The sequence below is a fragment of the Diceros bicornis genome, chromosome 3 (genome assembly GCF_020826845.1).
Source record: "Diceros bicornis minor isolate mBicDic1 chromosome 3, mDicBic1.mat.cur, whole genome shotgun sequence".
NCBI classification, from domain to species: Eukaryota; Metazoa; Chordata; class Mammalia; order Perissodactyla; family Rhinocerotidae; genus Diceros; species Diceros bicornis.
This window is the reverse complement of record NC_080742.1, coordinates 21,092,370-21,110,007: the sequence shown is the minus strand read 5'-3', so window position 1 is coordinate 21,110,007 and position 17,638 is coordinate 21,092,370. Positions and strand designations below refer to the sequence as shown.

At 35.9% G+C, this 17,638-nt stretch overlaps 1 protein-coding gene across 1 annotated transcript in view; it reads left to right on the top strand.

Moving 5' to 3' along the window:
- Window positions 1-17,638, top strand: part of PCLO (piccolo presynaptic cytomatrix protein) — a 397,054-nt gene that overhangs the window by 296,505 nt on the left and 82,911 nt on the right. Inside the window, exons 11-14 of the mRNA XM_058524613.1 lie at window positions 371-479; window positions 1,018-1,085; window positions 2,109-2,323; window positions 15,689-15,739. Coding sequence (XP_058380596.1) covers window positions 371-479; window positions 1,018-1,085; window positions 2,109-2,323; window positions 15,689-15,739 — 443 coding nt within the window. The remainder of the gene's footprint in view (window positions 1-370; window positions 480-1,017; window positions 1,086-2,108; window positions 2,324-15,688; window positions 15,740-17,638) is intronic.

Genomic DNA, 17,638 nt, shown 5'->3' with positions numbered 1-17,638 from the left:
CCCCATGGAAAAATTATATTGGTGGTGGTGGTTATTTTTTCCTACACAAAATTGGTCTAATGAATATATATTCAATAATGTTTTCTTTATAACAGTATGAACAAAATGCATGTGTTTGATAATGTTTAATAGATTTTCAAAAGCAACATTTTGCATGTTGTATCAGATACATTTTATGTGTTCAGGTAAGTTGACGAGATCAAACTACATATAGTTTCGGTATTAATGCTTCGGAGAACTTTGAACTGATGTTCTCTGAAATGGTGTGCTGCGTTGGTTTTTGAGTGCAAAGCAATGTCTTCTATGCCCTGTGGACCCAGACTAGAAATAGCATACATATTTTATTTTATAATTGAATTTGTCTTTTTAGGGATGCAAGTATTGGAATGGAATGGAATTCCTTTAACTTCTAAAACATATGAAGAAGTGCAGAGTATCATTAGTCAGCAAAGTGGGGAAGCAGAAATATGTGTAAGACTGTGAGTTTTTCCCCATCTTTTTGTTTCCATTTTTTGGCTATTCATGGCTCTTTTAATTTAAAATTGTTAAGGTGGAACCTTTGCCAGTCAGCAAGATTTTCTGTAATTAGAAAATAAAGTGAATACAAGCTTTATAGATTTCTTGTGAGAATCAAAGTCTAAAGCATAGAAAGAATTCAGCTAATTTTGGTTCTGATTATGTCAATAGCTCTCCCCTTTCATGCTTTTATTAAAACATGCTTCATTTAAATGAAAGCCTGAACCCATTTAGATTTCATAGATGTGTATAGCATTTCAAAATGAACTTACATTTAATCCATAAAGATTTCACCTTAAATAATCATTTTTATCAGCTGACTTTTAACAGCATTGCAAATATGTATTTGGTTAGAAGGGTGAGCATGCTTTGAAATTGCTTTCTATCATTAACCACTTCTCATTTACCTACTGAAAAAAATAATCAGGGTAGTTGGAATAAAGGGCCTTTTGTCTCAAGCTTCCTCAATGTCTTTCTTAGTTTTTTTGCTTTAATTTTTAGGGACCTCAATATGCTGTCGGATTCTGAAAATCCCCAGTGCCTGGAACTCCATGAACCACCAAAAGCTGGTAGGTGAAAGCAGTCTGCTTTCAACTGCAGGTGAAGAAGTAGAAGTAGTTGCAGCGGCAGATGTAGCTGTAAATGAAGATATAGACACAAACAACAATATAAGCAAAAATAAAGTTATGGATAGGTGTTCATATATTTGTGTATTTGAAAACAAAATCAAAAGCATCATAGCTATGTTTTTAGAAGTCTAGGGAAACATATTTGCATGTTAGACCCACTAAAGAAATTCATATGAAGTTCTTTCTGTGTGAGTTCACATTTTTACTTCTTTAAAAGTAAATTCATCACATCAAAGTAATCCATGGAGCCATTTATTTTTGGTTTTATATAATTTTTAGATAATATTCGATTCTTTTTAGCATAACTTGGTTTTGATATACTTATGCCAGAACCTTTTGATTGCATTTTTATAATAAATAAAAATCAACATGTAATTTCATAATACATGATGAAATAGATTTAACTCTTTCTCAGATAACAAATATAGTATACAAATTTAGATCAATTATAAGATTAAAAATATCATCTATTCCTTTGTTTAACAAATATTTATTTAGCACTTCCTGTGCTACAGGCCAGCATTCAGTCTGGGTTATTGCACTAAATGGAACAGACCAAGGCGTGTAGAATTTTAATGCAACTATAAATGTAAATATACTCTTTGAAGTTTCCCCCTTAGAGAAAGAGATATGTAAGATTTAGAGAAGGAAAAATAGCCAATCATACAAATTAAATTCCAGTGAATAAAATAGAATATTTTATCATTCATACAATTCTGTATATAAAACATTAAAAACATTTTTCTGAAGCTATAATGGGAAACTCGATTTCCCTTTGAAATTCAGCATTCTTTCACTCTTTGCTGAGCCGTCTACACTTCTTTAGATATAGATACCTTTTAAAAAATTTAGCTTGTTTTGTAAGTAATATTTTGACTTTGTCATCTAGAACACAAATAAGTTCCATAGTATTAAGTGCCTGTGAAGCTGGGAAACATGTAAAGCCATTTCATTTTGTTATAGTGGATAAAGCGAAATCCCCAGGGGTTGATCCTAAGCAGCTGGCAGCAGAGCTCCAGAAGGTTTCACTACAGCAGTCACCACTGGTTCTGTCGTCTGTCGTTGAAAAAGGATCTCACGTTCATTCAGGTCCTACATCAGCAGGATCGAGTTCTGTTCCCAGCCCTGGGCAACCAGGGTCACCCTCGGTGAGCAAAAAGAAACATAGCAGCAGCAAGGTGAGAAGTGTTCAATGTCACCTCTAGTTACTTATTTTCTAGCTCCTTATTCAGACTAGGAGATAGGAAATACAGTATCATTTTCTAAGTTTTTCTGTGTGTGTGTGATTTCTCATTTCCTAATGATCTGTTGAAACAGAAACATTTTTCCATTTCCAAGTATATAACTGGTTAAGATGTATCAGGATGATGTATTTCTACATTTCTTAAAATATTTTAGTAGTTATTATTGTGAAGAACTTGAAAAATGTGTCTGATGCTTCGTATCTCCTGGTTCTTTTTTCTTTGTTGTTGTTGCATAAATCTGAACCTCCTTGTGTATCAAATATGATCTTTGCATCTTCTTGGAAACATGAGATATATATTACATTAGGTTTTCTAACTTAAATAAAAAAGTAAAAGGGACACAGAAGTAAAGAGAATTTAGGACAATAAGAAACAAAGAAAACCAATAACGTATTGCCATTTTGAATTTTATCCATAATTTAATACTAATAAATTTTTTCTTGATGCAAATCTTCATTTGAAACAAATGTTTCTAAAAATATTATTTCAAAATTGCTGGGGGAATTAAAAGAGAACATAGAATTAATTTTTTAACCTAATAAGAGCAGATGAAAATGTAAACAATTTGTCATTTTTCCCTCATAGATTTGATTCTTAATAGAGAAACTTGCCTCATGTTGATAAATACATTGGAAAAAATATTCTTTTTTTTAAATATGTATAAAGATTTTTCTTTATGTGGTGAGATATATGGGAGGGACAGGCAATCTTGGAGTAAAATGGACTTCAGAAAACAAAATTTGTTTTCCTAAGTATAAAAACATAGCAGATGTCACCAAAAATCACTTTTATTCAGAAGCAAACAACAAAGGTAGGATGATTTTGATCATTGCATCATAGAATGACTTGTTCCGAACTAAATACAGCAAGGCTTCACTAAGAATAATTTCAAGGATAGTTAGACTAAATTTCAAAATAAATTTTTACACAACTATATTTTACCACATGCAAGTATGTATTTTGAAGAATTATCTCATGGAGGCTCTATTTTAATAATCATTTAAAAATAATTTGTACATTAGTCAACTAAAATACCAACATAATTAATACTGTTTCTGTTTTTTAGATGGTTTCATGTTATATAAATATAATTTGAAAGTATTTGAAGACAATTTCTTCTTAAATTTGGCAATTACTATCTCACATAATATTGTTTATATTTTTCCTGTTCTTAGATTTTTTGTATATTTACTAGTTGTTTAATCACTACTTATTAGGTACTATGATAGAAGGCGAGGCACAAAATAAATCCAATAGAGTCCTTAACCTCAGTTACAAAACTAAAAGATTTTGGATTTTAGAGATGTTTCTCATATTAGCTATAAGATACAGATTCTGAGTTTCCTTTATTTTTAATTTTTTTTTTAATTTTTTGTTTATTGCAGTAACATTGGTTTATAACATTGTAAAAATTTCAGGTGTACATCATTGTACTTCTATTTCTGCATGGACTACATCATGTTCACGACCAAAATACTAATTACAACCCATCACCACACACATGTGCCGAATTATCCCTTTCACCCTCCTCCCTCCCCCCTTCCCCTCTGGTAACCACTAATCCACTCTCTGTCCCTATGTGTTTGTTTATTGTTGTTATTATCTACTACTTAATGAAGGAAATCATACGGTATTTGACCTTCTCCCTCTGACTTATTTCACTTTGCATTATACCCTCAATGTCCATCCATGTTGTCACAAATGGCTGGATTTCATCGTTTCTTATGGCTGAGTAGTATTCCATTGTGTATATATACCACAGCTTCTTTATCCATTCGTCCCTTGATGGGCACTTAGGTTGCTTCCAAGTCTTGGCTATTGTGAGTAACGCTGCAATGAACACAGAGGTGCATGCACCTCTGCAAATTGGTGTTTTCAAGTTCTTTGGATAAATACCCAGCAGTGGAATAGCTGGATCATATGGTAGTTCTATCCTTGATTTTTTGAGGAATCTCCATACTGTTTTCCATAGTGGCTGCACCAGTTTGCACTCCCACCAGCAGTGTATGAGAGTTCCCTTTTCTCCACATCCTCTCCAACACATATTGTTTCCTGTCTTGTTAATTATAGCCATTCCGACGGGCGTGAGGTGATATCTCATTGTAGTTTTGATTTGCATTTCCCTGATAGTGATTTTGAACATCTTTTCATGTGTCTGTTGGCCATCTGTATATCTTCTTTGGAGAAATGTCTGTTCAGGTCTTTTGCCCATTTTTTAATTGGGTTGGTAGTTTTTTTGTTGTTGAGATGCATGAGTTCTTTATATATTTTGGAGATTAAGCCCTTATCAGATGTATGGTTTGCAAATATCTTCTCCCAATTGTTAGGTTGTCTTTTCGTTTTGTTGATGATTTCCTTTGCTGTGCAGAAGCTTTTTAGTTTGATGTAGTCCCATTTGTTTATTTTTTCTATTGTTTCTCTTGCCCGGTCAGATGTGGTGTTTGAAAAGATGTTGCTAAGACCGATGTGGAAGAGCGAACTGCCTATGTTTTCTTCTAGAAGTTTCATAGTTTCAGGTCTTACATTCAAGTCTTTAATCCATTTGGAGTTAATTTTTGTGTATGGTGTAAGGTAAGGGTCTACTTTCATTTTTTTGCATGTGGCTATCCAGTTTTCCCAACACCATTTGTTGAAGAGACTTTCTTTTCCCCATTGTATGTTCTTGGCTCCTTTGTCGAAGATTAGCTGTCCATAGATGTGTGGGTTTATTTCTGGGCTTTCGATTCTATTCCATTGATCTGTGTGTCTGTTTTTGTGCCAGTACCATGCTGTTTTGGTTACTATAGCTTTGTAGTATATTTTGAAATCAGGGAGTGTGATACCTCCAGCTTTGTTCTTTTTTCTCAGGATTCCTTTAGCTATTCGGGGTCTTTTCTTGTTCCATATAAATTTTAGGATTCTTTGTTCTATTTCTGTGAAAAATATTGTTGGAACTTTGATAGGGATTGTATTGAATCTATAGATGGCTTTAGGAAGTATGGACATCTTAACTATGTTAATTCTTCCAATCCAAGAGCACGGAATATCTTTCCATTTCTTTGTGTCTTCTTCAATTTCTTTCAGAAATGTTTTATAGTTTTCGGTGTACAGATCTTTCACCTCTTTGGTTAAGTTTATTCCTAGGTATTTTATTCTTTTTGTTGCAATTGTAAATGGGATGGTATTCTTAATTTCTCTTTCTGCTACTTCGTTGTTAGTGTACAGAAATGCAACTGATTTTTGTATGTTGATTTTGTATCCTGCAACTTTACCATATTCGTTTATTACTTCTAAAAGTTTTCTGGTGGATTCTTTAGGGTTTTCTATATATAAAATCATGTCATCTGCAAATAGTGACAGTTTCACTTCTTTCTTTCCAATTTGGATCCCTTTTATTTCTTTCTCTTGCCTAATTGCTCTGGCTAGGACTTCCAATACTATGTTAAATAGGAGTGGTGACAGTGGGCATCCTTGTCTGGTTCCTGTTCTTAGAGGGATCGCTTTCAGTTTTTCACCATTGAGGATGATATTAGCTGTGGGTCTGCCATTTACGGTCTTTATTATGTTGAGGTACTTTCCTTCTATACCCATTTTATTCAGAGTTTTTATCATAAATGGATGCTGTATCTTGTCAAATGCTTTCTCTGCATCTATTGAGATGATCATGTGATTTTTGTTCTTCATTTTATTAATGTGGTGTATTATGTTGATTGATTTGCGAATGTTAAACCATCCCTGCATACCTGGAATAAATCCCACTTGATCATGGTGTATAATCTTTTTAATGTATTGTTGTATGCGATTTGCTAGTATTTTGTTGAGGATTTTTGCATCGATGTTCATCAGTGATATTGGCCTGTAATTTTCTTTTTTTTTTGTTGTCCTTGTCTGGTTTTGGTATCAGGGTAATGTCAGCTTTGTAGAATGAGTTAGGGAGCTTCCCCCCCTCCTCAATTTTTTGGAAGAGTTTGAGAAGGATAGGTATTAAGTCTTCTTTGAATGTTTGGTAGAATTCACCAGGGAAGCCGTCTGGTCCTGGACTTTTATTTTTGGGGAGGTTTTTGATTACTGTTTCGATCTCCTTACTGGTGATTGGTCTATTCAAATTCTCTACTTCTTCTTGATCCAGTTTTGGAAGGTTGTATGATTCTAAGAATTTATCCATTTCTTCCAGATTGTCGAATTGGTTGGCATATAGCTTTTCATAGTATTCTCTTATAATCTTTTGTATTTCTGAGGTGTCTGTTGTAACCTCTCCTCTTTCATTTCTGATTTTACTTATTTGTGCCTTCTCTCTTTTTTTCTTGGTGAGTCTAGCTAAAGGTTTGTCAATTTTGTTTACCTTTTCAAAGAACCAGCTCTTGGTTTTATTAATTTTTTCTATTGTTTTTTTGGTCTCTATTTCATTTATTTCTGCTCTGATTTTTATTATTTCCCTTCTTCTACTGATTTTGGGCTTTGTTTGTTCTTCTTTTTCCAGTTCCTTTAGGTGCATTGTTAGATTGCTTATTTGAGATTTTTCTTGTTTGTTGAGATAGGCCTGTATCGCTATAAACTTCCCTCTTAGAACCGCTTTTGCTGTATCCCATAAATTCTGGCATGTCGTATTTTCATTTTCATTTGTCTCCAGGTATTTTTTGATTTCTTCTTTGATTTCTTCGTTAACCCAGTCGTCGTTCAGTAGCATTTTGTTTAATCTCCATGTATTTATGGCTTTTCTGATTTTCTTCCTATAGTTGATTTCTAGTTCATACCGTTGTGGTCAGAAAAGATGCTTGGTATTATTTCAATCTTCTTAAATTTATGGAGACTTGTTTTGTGGCCTAATATGTGATCAATCCTGGAGAATGTTCCATGTGCATTTGAAAAGAATGTGTATTCTTCGGTTTTTGGATGGAATGCTCTGTATATATCTACTAGGTCCATCTGTTCTAGTGTGTTGTTTAAGGCCAATGTTTCCTTATTGATCTTCTGTTTGGATGATCTATCCATTGGTGTAAGTGGAGTGTTAAAGTCCCCTACTATTATTGTGTTACTGTCTATTTCTGTTTTTATGTCTGTTAATAATTGCTTTACATATTTAGGTGCACCTACATTGGGTGCGTAGATATTTACAAGTGTTATATCCTCGTGTTGTATTGTTCCCTTGATCATTATGTAATGCCCTTCTTTGTCTCTTTTTACAGTTTTTGTTTTAACGTCTATTTTGTCTGATATGAGTACTGCTACCCCAGCTTTCTTTTCATTGCCGTTTGCGTGGAGTATCTTTTTCCATCCCTTCACTTTCAGTTTGTGAGTGTCTTTAGGTCTGAAGTGTGTCTCTTGTATGCAGCATATATATGGGTCTTGTTTTTTTATCCAGTCAGCCACCCTATGCCTTTTAATTGGAGCATTTAGTCCATTGACGTTTAAAGTAACTATTGATAAGTATGTACTTACTGCCATTTTTTAACTTTTTTTTTTTTCTCAGTGTTTTAGTAGTCCTTCTCTGTTCCTTACTTCTTCTATACAGAATTGATGGTCACTTTAGTTTGACCTCTGTCTGAAAGCTGTACTCTTTAACTCCCCTCCTCCCTCCTTTTATGTTTTTGATATCATATCTAACCTCTTTTTTGTGCATTTGTATCCATTTCCCTCTTATCATGGGAATAGATAATTTTTCCTATTTGTGGTCTTCTCTTTTCCCCTTAAATCAGTCCCTTTAACATTTCTTGTAGCACTGGTTTCTTGGTGACAAACTCCTTTAATTTTTGCTTATCTGGGAAAATTTTGATCTCTCCTTCCATTTTGAATGATAACCTTGCTGGGTAGAGTATTCTTGGCTGTAAGTTTTTTCCTTTTAGCACTTTAAATATATCGCGCCATTCTCTTCTAGCCTGTAAGGTTTCTGCTGAGAAGTCAGCTGATAGCCTTATGGGGTTTCCTTTGTATGTAACTTGACATTGTCTTGCGGCTTTTAGGATTCTCTCTTTATCTTTAATTCTGGACATTTTGATTATGATGTGTCTTTGTGTGGGCCTCTTTGGGTTTATCTTGTTTGGGGCTCTCTGTGCTTCCTGTACCTGGATGTCTGTTTCCTTCCTTAGGTTAGGGAAGTTTTCATCTATTATTTCTTGAAATAGATTCTCTGACCCCTTGTCTTGCTCTTCTCCTTCCGGGACACCTATAACACGGATGTTAGTGCACTTGATGTTGTCCCAGAGGTCCCTTAGACTGTCCTCACTCTTTTTAATTCTTTTCTCTTTTACCTGTTCACCTTGGGTAATTTCTTCTAGTCTTTCTTCCAGCCCACAGATCCGTTCTTCTGTATCCTCTACTCTGCTTTAGAGTCCCTCTAATGAATTTTTCATTTCCAGTATTGTATTCTTCATTTCTGATTGGTTCTTTTTTATGTCTTCCATTTCTTTGTTGACATTCTCACTGAGTTCATCTATTCTTCTCCCCAGATCAGTGAGCATCCTTAACACTCTTAGTTTGAACTCTCTATCGGGTAGGTTGCTCATTTCTGTTTCACTTAGTTCCTTTTCTGGGGTTTTGTCCTGTTCCCTTACTTGGAATGTATTCTTTTGCCTCCTCATTTTGCCTCTTTCCCTGTGCTTGTGTCTATGTATTAGGTAGGTCAGCTACGTCTCCTGCTCTTGGATAGGTGACCTTATGTAAGTGATGCCTTAGGAGGCTTCCAGTGTGCTTCCCTCAGTTCTCAATGTTCCAGGGGTGGCCCCTATGTGGGCTACGTGTGTCTTTCTATTGTGGCCTGTTAGCTCTCCCTGTAGGCACCCAGGGAGACCGAGTTATGCTCCTGGCCAGCTTTTGTAATGCTCAGCTGCTTATAGTTGTTGTGGGCCCTTCAGTCTCTTTATCAGGTGTGGGGAGCCCCAGCACAGTTGGCTGTAAGCTCTAATACCACATTTATGTTGCAGTATATCTTTTAATTGAGTAGGCCCCCAGTGTGGCAGGTTGTTAGGCTCAGGGCCTTATAATTGCTGTAAGCCTCTAGCCTATTAGGTCTCTTGTCAGCTCTCTGAGGATTGCAGCTGGGTGGGGCTGGCCTCAGGCACAGGAGCACCCAATTGTTTCAGGCTTTGGAAGGTGGAGCAAACCTCCTATGTGGGTCTTTGAGAAGCACAAGTCTTCTGCAGCTGACAAGCCCTGTTGCCCACAGGTCCACACACACAGTCAACACAGTCCTGCCCCATGTGAGCGCCCCAACCTCCCCAAGCGGACCCAGTCTCTCCACGGCGGGAGCCCCACACACTCCGCCACTGCCCCACACTCTCCACCCACTCCTTGTGCACACCCTGCCCCGCTCAAGTGGCTCAGTTGCCAGGCTGCAGAGAATCCAGTCACCAATCTATGCAGGCACACAAGTTGCCTGAGGGCTTGTTGTTGGGTGGGGCCAGTCTCTAGGGTGGGCTGCCTGCCCTGGCTGAGCTGGATAAAATCGGTGCTCTAGCGGGTGGAGCAGACCCTGGGCTAGCAGGCCTCAGGGAGAACTCCAATGGCGTCTGTGTCAGCACGCCCACACCAGGCCACAACAATGGCCGCCGCCAATGTCCCAGTCCCTGGGGAGGTCTCACCCCTCACCGAGATGCACTCAGGGCCTATTAGGTGAGTCTCTTGTCACCAAAGCACTGTGCACCTTTCTTTCTGGTGATTTTAGGATGCTTTCTGGAACGGGTGAGTTTGCACGTGGGCCCTTTAAGAGCCAGTTTCAGTTTCTTTGTGAACCGGGTTTTCTGGGGGTGCTCCCCAATGCTTTAGTAGCAGGCAAAGTCAGATATTATGCCGCTGGTCTCGATTGTGCTGGGTCCACAAAATGCCCACAGCGGGGGCGCTCCCGGCTCAGGGCCCCGCGCCTCCAGGGAGGCTGCGTACCTGTGAGCTGCTCCCGGTGGCCGTGAAGCTGGCGGCTTGTGAAGGCGGCGTTTTTCCTCTCCAGAAGGGAGTCTCTGCCTCTTCTACCCCAGTTAGGATTGTCCGTTGTTGCAGGAGTTCCTCTTATCCAGTTTTCAGTTCTGTCTCAGGGGTAATTTTTCCACGAGTAGTTGTAAATTGGCTGTGTCCACGGGAGGAGGTGAGTTCAGAGTCTGCCTACGCCGCCATCTTGACTCCGCCCCTCTGAGTTTCCTTTTATTTCATTCTTAATCTCTCTTTTTAGTTAATCTCAGCCACTATGTGCCTTCAGACATCATTTATATGCTTACTATTTCCAATTTTATTTTTAGCTGGGACCTGTCTCTTGAATTACAGACTGATATTTCTAATTCTTTTCTCAATATCTCCACCCAGAAGACCTAAAGACATGACAACTCTGCCAGCAAAGTTTCCAAAGCAAGCACATTATAGTTCTACAAGTCTGTCGTCCTGATATTTTTTTATTTCAGCAATTGACATGACCATCCTTCCAAGAAATTAAGCATAAATTTAAGAGAGAGTACCATTACCTCTTCTTTTCTCTTCACTCACATTGTCTAATCAGTCACTGAATCCTAACCCTGTGAATTCTAATTTTCTAATAATTCTCTGGTAATTTTCTATCTTCTCTGAACTCACCATTTCCTTTAGCAAAGCATTATTATTATTTTTTTGGCCAACATTATTGCACTCAATACTGGTACCTCCAATCACCAATCTTTCTTCCTTCCTCTTGAACTGTGCTCCAACTATCTGCTCTGCGACACAATGGTCTGATTGGGTCACTATCCTGTTTACTACTGCCCCCACCTCTGCCTATGAGCCTCTCCTGCTCATTCTCAAAGGGCCTGGTCAATGGTTTTCCTTGAGAGATTATCACAGTAAGCATAGTGTTGTCAGATCTTTACAAATAGCCTTGCTAGTAAGTACTCCACTTACTAGGGTTTCTAACTCATTCCTGCTTTCCCAGACATTTTTGGATGGCACCTCAATGTCAGGGGTCATACTTGGTACCCAAGATACAAAGATGGATAAAATTCCTTCCCTGCATACCAGGTAGACCAGTGGTTCTAAAGCGTGCTTCCAGTCCAACAGCATCAACATCATCTGGGAACTAGTTAGAAATGCAAATTATTGACCCCACCCTCCATTTTCTGAATCAGAAACGCCAGGATGGGGCCAGCAACTTGGGTTTTAATAAGTTCTCTGAGTGTGTGTGATGCCTCCTGAAGTTTGAGTAGAGCTGACCTAATTACAGATGAAGAATGATACGTAAACACATTCAATGAAGGTATAACATTGGAAGTTATTACGAAGCAGAGTGACGGCACCTAGGAAAGTGGGGTTAGGAAGCTGGTGTTTAGCTGATAAACTGATTTTGGTAAAGGTGAAAAAGGGACCAACATTCCAAGCAGAGAGTGCAGCATGAAAAAAATGTCAGAAACAAAAAATTGCACGCCTAGAACATAGGTGTACAAAAGATACAAGCATAAGAAATAGAGGAGAAGCCTGGATAGTTGTAAATTGGAGGACATTATATGCCATGCCTGGCTTTTACACTACAACTCGCAGGAAATGAAGAGCCAGTGATAAGCTTTAAGGAAAGATGAAATAAGAGTAACAGGAAACTTTTCTCCATGAAGTCTTTCCGTATTCTAATCCTTCCCGAAAGTCAGAAGTTATCCTTCCTTCTTCTCTTCCTCCAAAGTGCCAGATGCTTTATGTGTCTCTTGGGACAACTGATATCTTAATTGTAGTTATTTGTTTGCTTGTTTTATCCTCTGAATTGGGCTGCAAGCTCCTTAAGAACCAAGAACCATTTCTTATTTTCTCTGTTGCCCCCTAAGCACATAGTAGAGTTGCTTGCACAGAACAGTAACAACAAGTAAATATTGTGATCTAAAGCCTCAGTGGTACTTGTGAGTCTCAGTAATATTATGGATGTACAAAATTTGATTTTTTAGCATGTGTTAACTTTTTTGGCAGTGATTAGAAGATGAAACAGGTATTGTAGGACAAACATCAAGTAAATGATATTGGCAGGTTTTATCATATGCAGTAATTCTTCTCTATGCCAAGAATGTGGCTTAGATAGTTTTTACAGCATTTTTGCTAGAATTAAAGTTATAGAGCTGCACTGTCCATAACAGTAGCTGCTAGACATATGTGACAATTGAACACTTGAAATGTGGCTAGTCTTAATTGATATATGCTGTATATGTGAATTACATGCCAAATTTGAAGACAGTATGAAGAAAAGAATGTAAAATATCTCATTACAATTTTTATATTGATCTCATGGTGAAATGATAATATTTTGAATAGATTGGGTTAAATAAAATATATTATTAAAAATTAATTTCACCAGCTAATTTTTACATTTTTAATGTGATTACTAGAATATTTAAAATTACCTATGTGGCTCCCATTATATTGGACAGTAATGGTATAGAGATTACTAACTCCCATTAGTAGTGATAACAATAATCAAATCTGATTATTTTTGAGATATATATGTATATAATATTATATGTACATTCTTAATTGAAATGTATAGTCACTAAATGCTAACACCTTTTTTGTGTGTTGTGTGAAGAAGATTAGCCCTGAGCTAACATCTGATGCCAATCCTCCTCTTTTTGCTGAGGAAGATTGGCCCTAGGCTAACATCTGTGCCCATCTTCCTCTACTTTATGTGGGACGCCTGCCACAACATGACTTGACAAGCAGTGCATCGGTGCGCGCCGGGGATCCAAACCCACAAACCCTGGGCTCCCAAAGCAGAGCGTACGTGCTTAACCGCTATTCCACCAGCTGGCCTCTATATGCTAACACTTCTGAAAAAATGGAATTACCTATTCATCTTTTGAGGGGTTTATCTTCAACATTTAGTTAGCACAGAGTTTGTTGAAATATTTTTGCTGAATGAATGAATAAATAAATAAATTTAATGTATTTCTTTACCCCTCAACATGTAGTATGCATGAAAGGCAATATTTCTTTTATTTGTTCTCCAAATCCTACATGTTAAAAAATTTATATTGAGAAATTATAGAAACATCAAGTGATGGTCTGAAGCTTATATATCCCTTAGTCAGGTAATATAATATGTCCAAGTATATCACATGTTCTTTGGATAATTTAGATAATTATAGTTTTAACTTCTTTGTGTTTTCATTGTGAGACTAATTAAATATTAAATTACAAAACATTAATGTAACTGAATATATTAAAACTAAAATATTTAAATTATAGTTATCATAATTATACATTTAGATATTTAGAACACCATCTATTAAACATTATAAATGATTATTCATAAGTAATTATTAAACTATTAATAATACTCTAAATGATTCCTTCTGAGTAAATGCAGGTAAAATATGTATCTAAATTATTTAAATATATGTTTAAATTATATGTTACATAAGACTATTTTGAATTATTATTTTGCTTAACCTAATTCAATATGAATTTTTACCTTCAAAATTTTTATTTTACTGCCTCAAACTGTTTTGTCTCTGAAATTCTAACCAAACATTCTTCATTTTGTCTTTAAAGTCTGAATAATTTCTTTCAAGTCATGGTATAAATAAATAATTTAACTAAAGTGCTTATTAATTTTAAATGTTCTTATGAAATGGGTCCTTGGTTTCCCAAACTTTGGTGGTCATGGCACCCTTAACATCTCAGTAATTTTTTCATGGCGCCTTTATGCCTAAAGAAATACCTAAAACAATTTTATTTGTTAAGTAGTTAGGTCTAAACAATTTAATTAGTATTTATGTCCTAACATCTTGGTAACCATTGGAAAAAGTAGTACACATAAAATGTATTTGCTTCATTGTCAATAACTAAAATTGCATATCAATGGGATATGTGTACCCGCTGGGTATTGCACAACTACTCAAACCACAGAATCAGATTGGGCACTAATGCTCTCGTTTCCTCTTCCACACTTCCTCTTCCTCACTCAAAAAAAGTGCAGTACAGTTTTTATCACCACAGTCATCAAAAACCAGCATCACAAAGGTATGACATCATTGAAAGGAAAGTAGTTGGCTCTAATCTTGAAATGTAACTACCTAGAGCTGGTAGTTTGCCTGGTATCCAACAGATATTGCTCTTTTTCCTTCTGTAATTTAAAATATCCCTCTGTGCTCTTATGAGTTCACTGTCACACTCCAGAACAATTAAAAACAGTCCATAAGTTTATTCTCTGTGTTAAATCTAGTTATGTTTGCATGATCATATGTCAAATGAGCTACAACTGTCAAAAAGAAATGAAAACAAAATAAGTTACCGATAGTCACTCATTGCTTGTTTTTTGGTCTTATTTTTGACTTTTTATCTCAGTTATTCTTCAGCTTTCCTCACCAAGATGCAAGGATATCTGGTTTTAGGAAACTCCTCATCTTTAATCAAGATATAAATAGTTTCAGGAACTTCTTTTTCTAGATTCAGTTTGCTTTTCTTGAAATTTAAACAGTAAAATAATTATTAAGTAAATATAATTGTTCAATACCCAACAGTTTATCCTTTGCAAACAGAGCACATTTTAAGTATTAATAAATGGCCATTCTTATAAGTGGGCTGAACAAATAAAGGATATATGGCTTAGAATTTTAACCCCTACGCCACAACTTTACCAATGATTATGTTTATTCTTTAGTTATTTCACAGAACAAGACCTGGAATATAGCTATCTTCTTTTGATTGCTCCATTTTATAGGATAAAAATATAAAGGAACAGGTAGCAGAACAAGGATATCCATCTAAATATCATGGATCTTTCTTTTTCCAGTTAATTTATTCAGCAGTATGAATCCGTTTACCAGATCACATTCCTAACTGTTTTTAAGGCTTTACTGACATAGGAACTTATTAAGGAAATGAGAACTTACATAGAATTCTAATTAGGGAGTGTGAAATATTAGGAAGCGATTGCCTGGATGCTTCACTCTAGATGGAGCAGGGAGAGGCTAAGCACTCACAAAGAAGTACAAGGATGGACTTTTATAACTTCTGTGCTCCTAGGCAGTCATTGTATAAAAACAATGTCTTTTTCAATCCTCTGTAGGTCTTTAAAACCTGTAAATGCTTAAATTGAGTACTTTAAACCAAAAGTGTTTATTTTCTTAAGCAATTGAAAACATTACTGCAGGTATAAAAGCATAGCTTCAAAACAGGCTTAACAAAATGAAAAATAGATTTATGTATCTATAAAATTAAACAGGTATTAAGAAGTGTAAGTAGACACCATAATCTGAAGCAGCTAAATGGCTGAAATATATTTTCCAGGCAGTGTGTTCTGACTAAATAGAAATTAATTTCAGAAGGAGGTTGAAATGGTAAATTCTATGAAGGGTTTATCCATTAATGGAATATGTGTTTTTAATATTGCAGCCTACTGATGCAACAAAGGTTGTCTCTCATCCAATTACGGGGGAAATTCAGGTATGAAAGCGTTTTAAAAATCATTGTTATACCATCCTTTTTGGCTGTCTTTTTCACTGGTCTATTGAAATTGTAAACACTCTTAGAAACTTTGCTGTTTTATAATACATACAGACTTGTAAAACAACATACAATTTTATAGAATAGGATTTGAATACAAATTTATGTTTTTGAAATCTAATTATATGTATGGAATTTTATACTTTGAAGTCTGCCTGAAACCTTAGCAGTATGAATACGTTTTATCCCTCAGTTACTTTATACTTGTTGTAAGTGTATCAAACATCACAGAGTCTCATAGAAATTTGAAGATTCCTCTTTAAGAGTTTCATGAGTCTAATGCTGTCCTTTTTTCTCCCTTTTATCAACAACTGTTAAATAATTGCTGAACAATTCTTCTAGAGCAGCATTTTTCATACTGAGGGTCATAACCAATTTGTAATTTATAAAATCAATTTAGGGGATTTTGACCAGGAAAATAGAAGAAAAAAGTTATAAATCACTGTCTTTTTTAGTTCTATGTGTGCGAGTGTTTCTGTGTTTATGTATTGTGTCATAACATATATTTCTTACTGCAGGGCATAGTCAAAAATGTAAGAAAAATGGTGCTTTAGATGATACCAAAAAGTAATTTAAGGTAGATAGGAAATGTCATGTAGAAAAAATCAGTGCAATACAAAATAATAAAGATAGTAAGTTTCAGATAAAGGAAAGAGAATGGTAGGTCTTAGCTGTGTTTCCAACACATTCTAGAGGAAATTTTCATGAAAGACTTCACAAAGCATAACAGAGATTTGAACTAATTTGAGGATAAGCATAGAGAAAGGAGGAGTGTGTTCCTGGAAGAAGAAATGGAACAAGGAAATGTTCTGCTGCCGGAGACTAATGAAGTGAAGAGCTCAGCTTTGCTGCAGTGAAATGTTCTTGTAGACATAAGTTGAGACTACATTAAAAAGAACCTCGAGCACAGGCCTAGGGGTGTTAGCCACTACGTAATAGGGTGATCAGTAAATATTTTGGAGAAAGGCAGAGACTAATTGAAAGGAATATGCAATAAAAATTCGCACAGCAGTGGCTTACAGAAAATATTATAAAGGGGAGGACACAAAGAAAAAGAAATCAATTAAGTGATTATCTAGGCACATACTGATTAAAACCACTGATTAAAGTATGAGAGTGGAAATAGAGAAGAAGTGCATAACCTGGGCATCTTACTAAGAAGGATCCAGAAGGATGGAGCCCGATGACCTATGTATTCTGGACCTTGCTGTCTCACTGCTATTTCCCACTTCTAGAAAGCCAGACCTGCTTTCTTCATTTCACAAGCAGCAAAGAAAATGCTGGATTTTCTGCTTCATAATATTTCTCTCTCTCATTTTTTTTTTTTTAAACTTCTTGCCCACAAACCAATATTTGCTGTGTTTCTTTTTGGTTTGTTTTTGTTGTTGTTTATTTTTATTTTATTTTCCTTTCCCTTGAGCAATAATATTTAATTCTATAGTGAAAATTTACCCTAAGAATATTCCTTCTTTGTTCTTAGGATTTTTTTTGGGGGGGTGGGGGGTGGGCGGGAAGTATTTTATTATGGTGATGATTTCAATTTTTTTTTTCTTTTAGCAAAACCTTATTCTAAATGAAAATGTTATGTAGACACCCAAACAATGAATCTGCCAGCACTGGAGTAGCTCTGGTTGAGGATACTGGGGGCCTCTCGCTCTCTCTCAGAAGTAACCTCTGAGCAGCTCTAAGTGTTCTCTAAGGCCTTACAGAGGACATTTTGAAAAGTATTCTCTTAGAGTAGCCTGCAAATTTTCCTTTCATTGAGAAATGGTTTTGGTGCCTCATCAGTTAAAAGTGGACTTTAAGACTGGCAGAGACGGAAGAAAATGGGGGAAAATT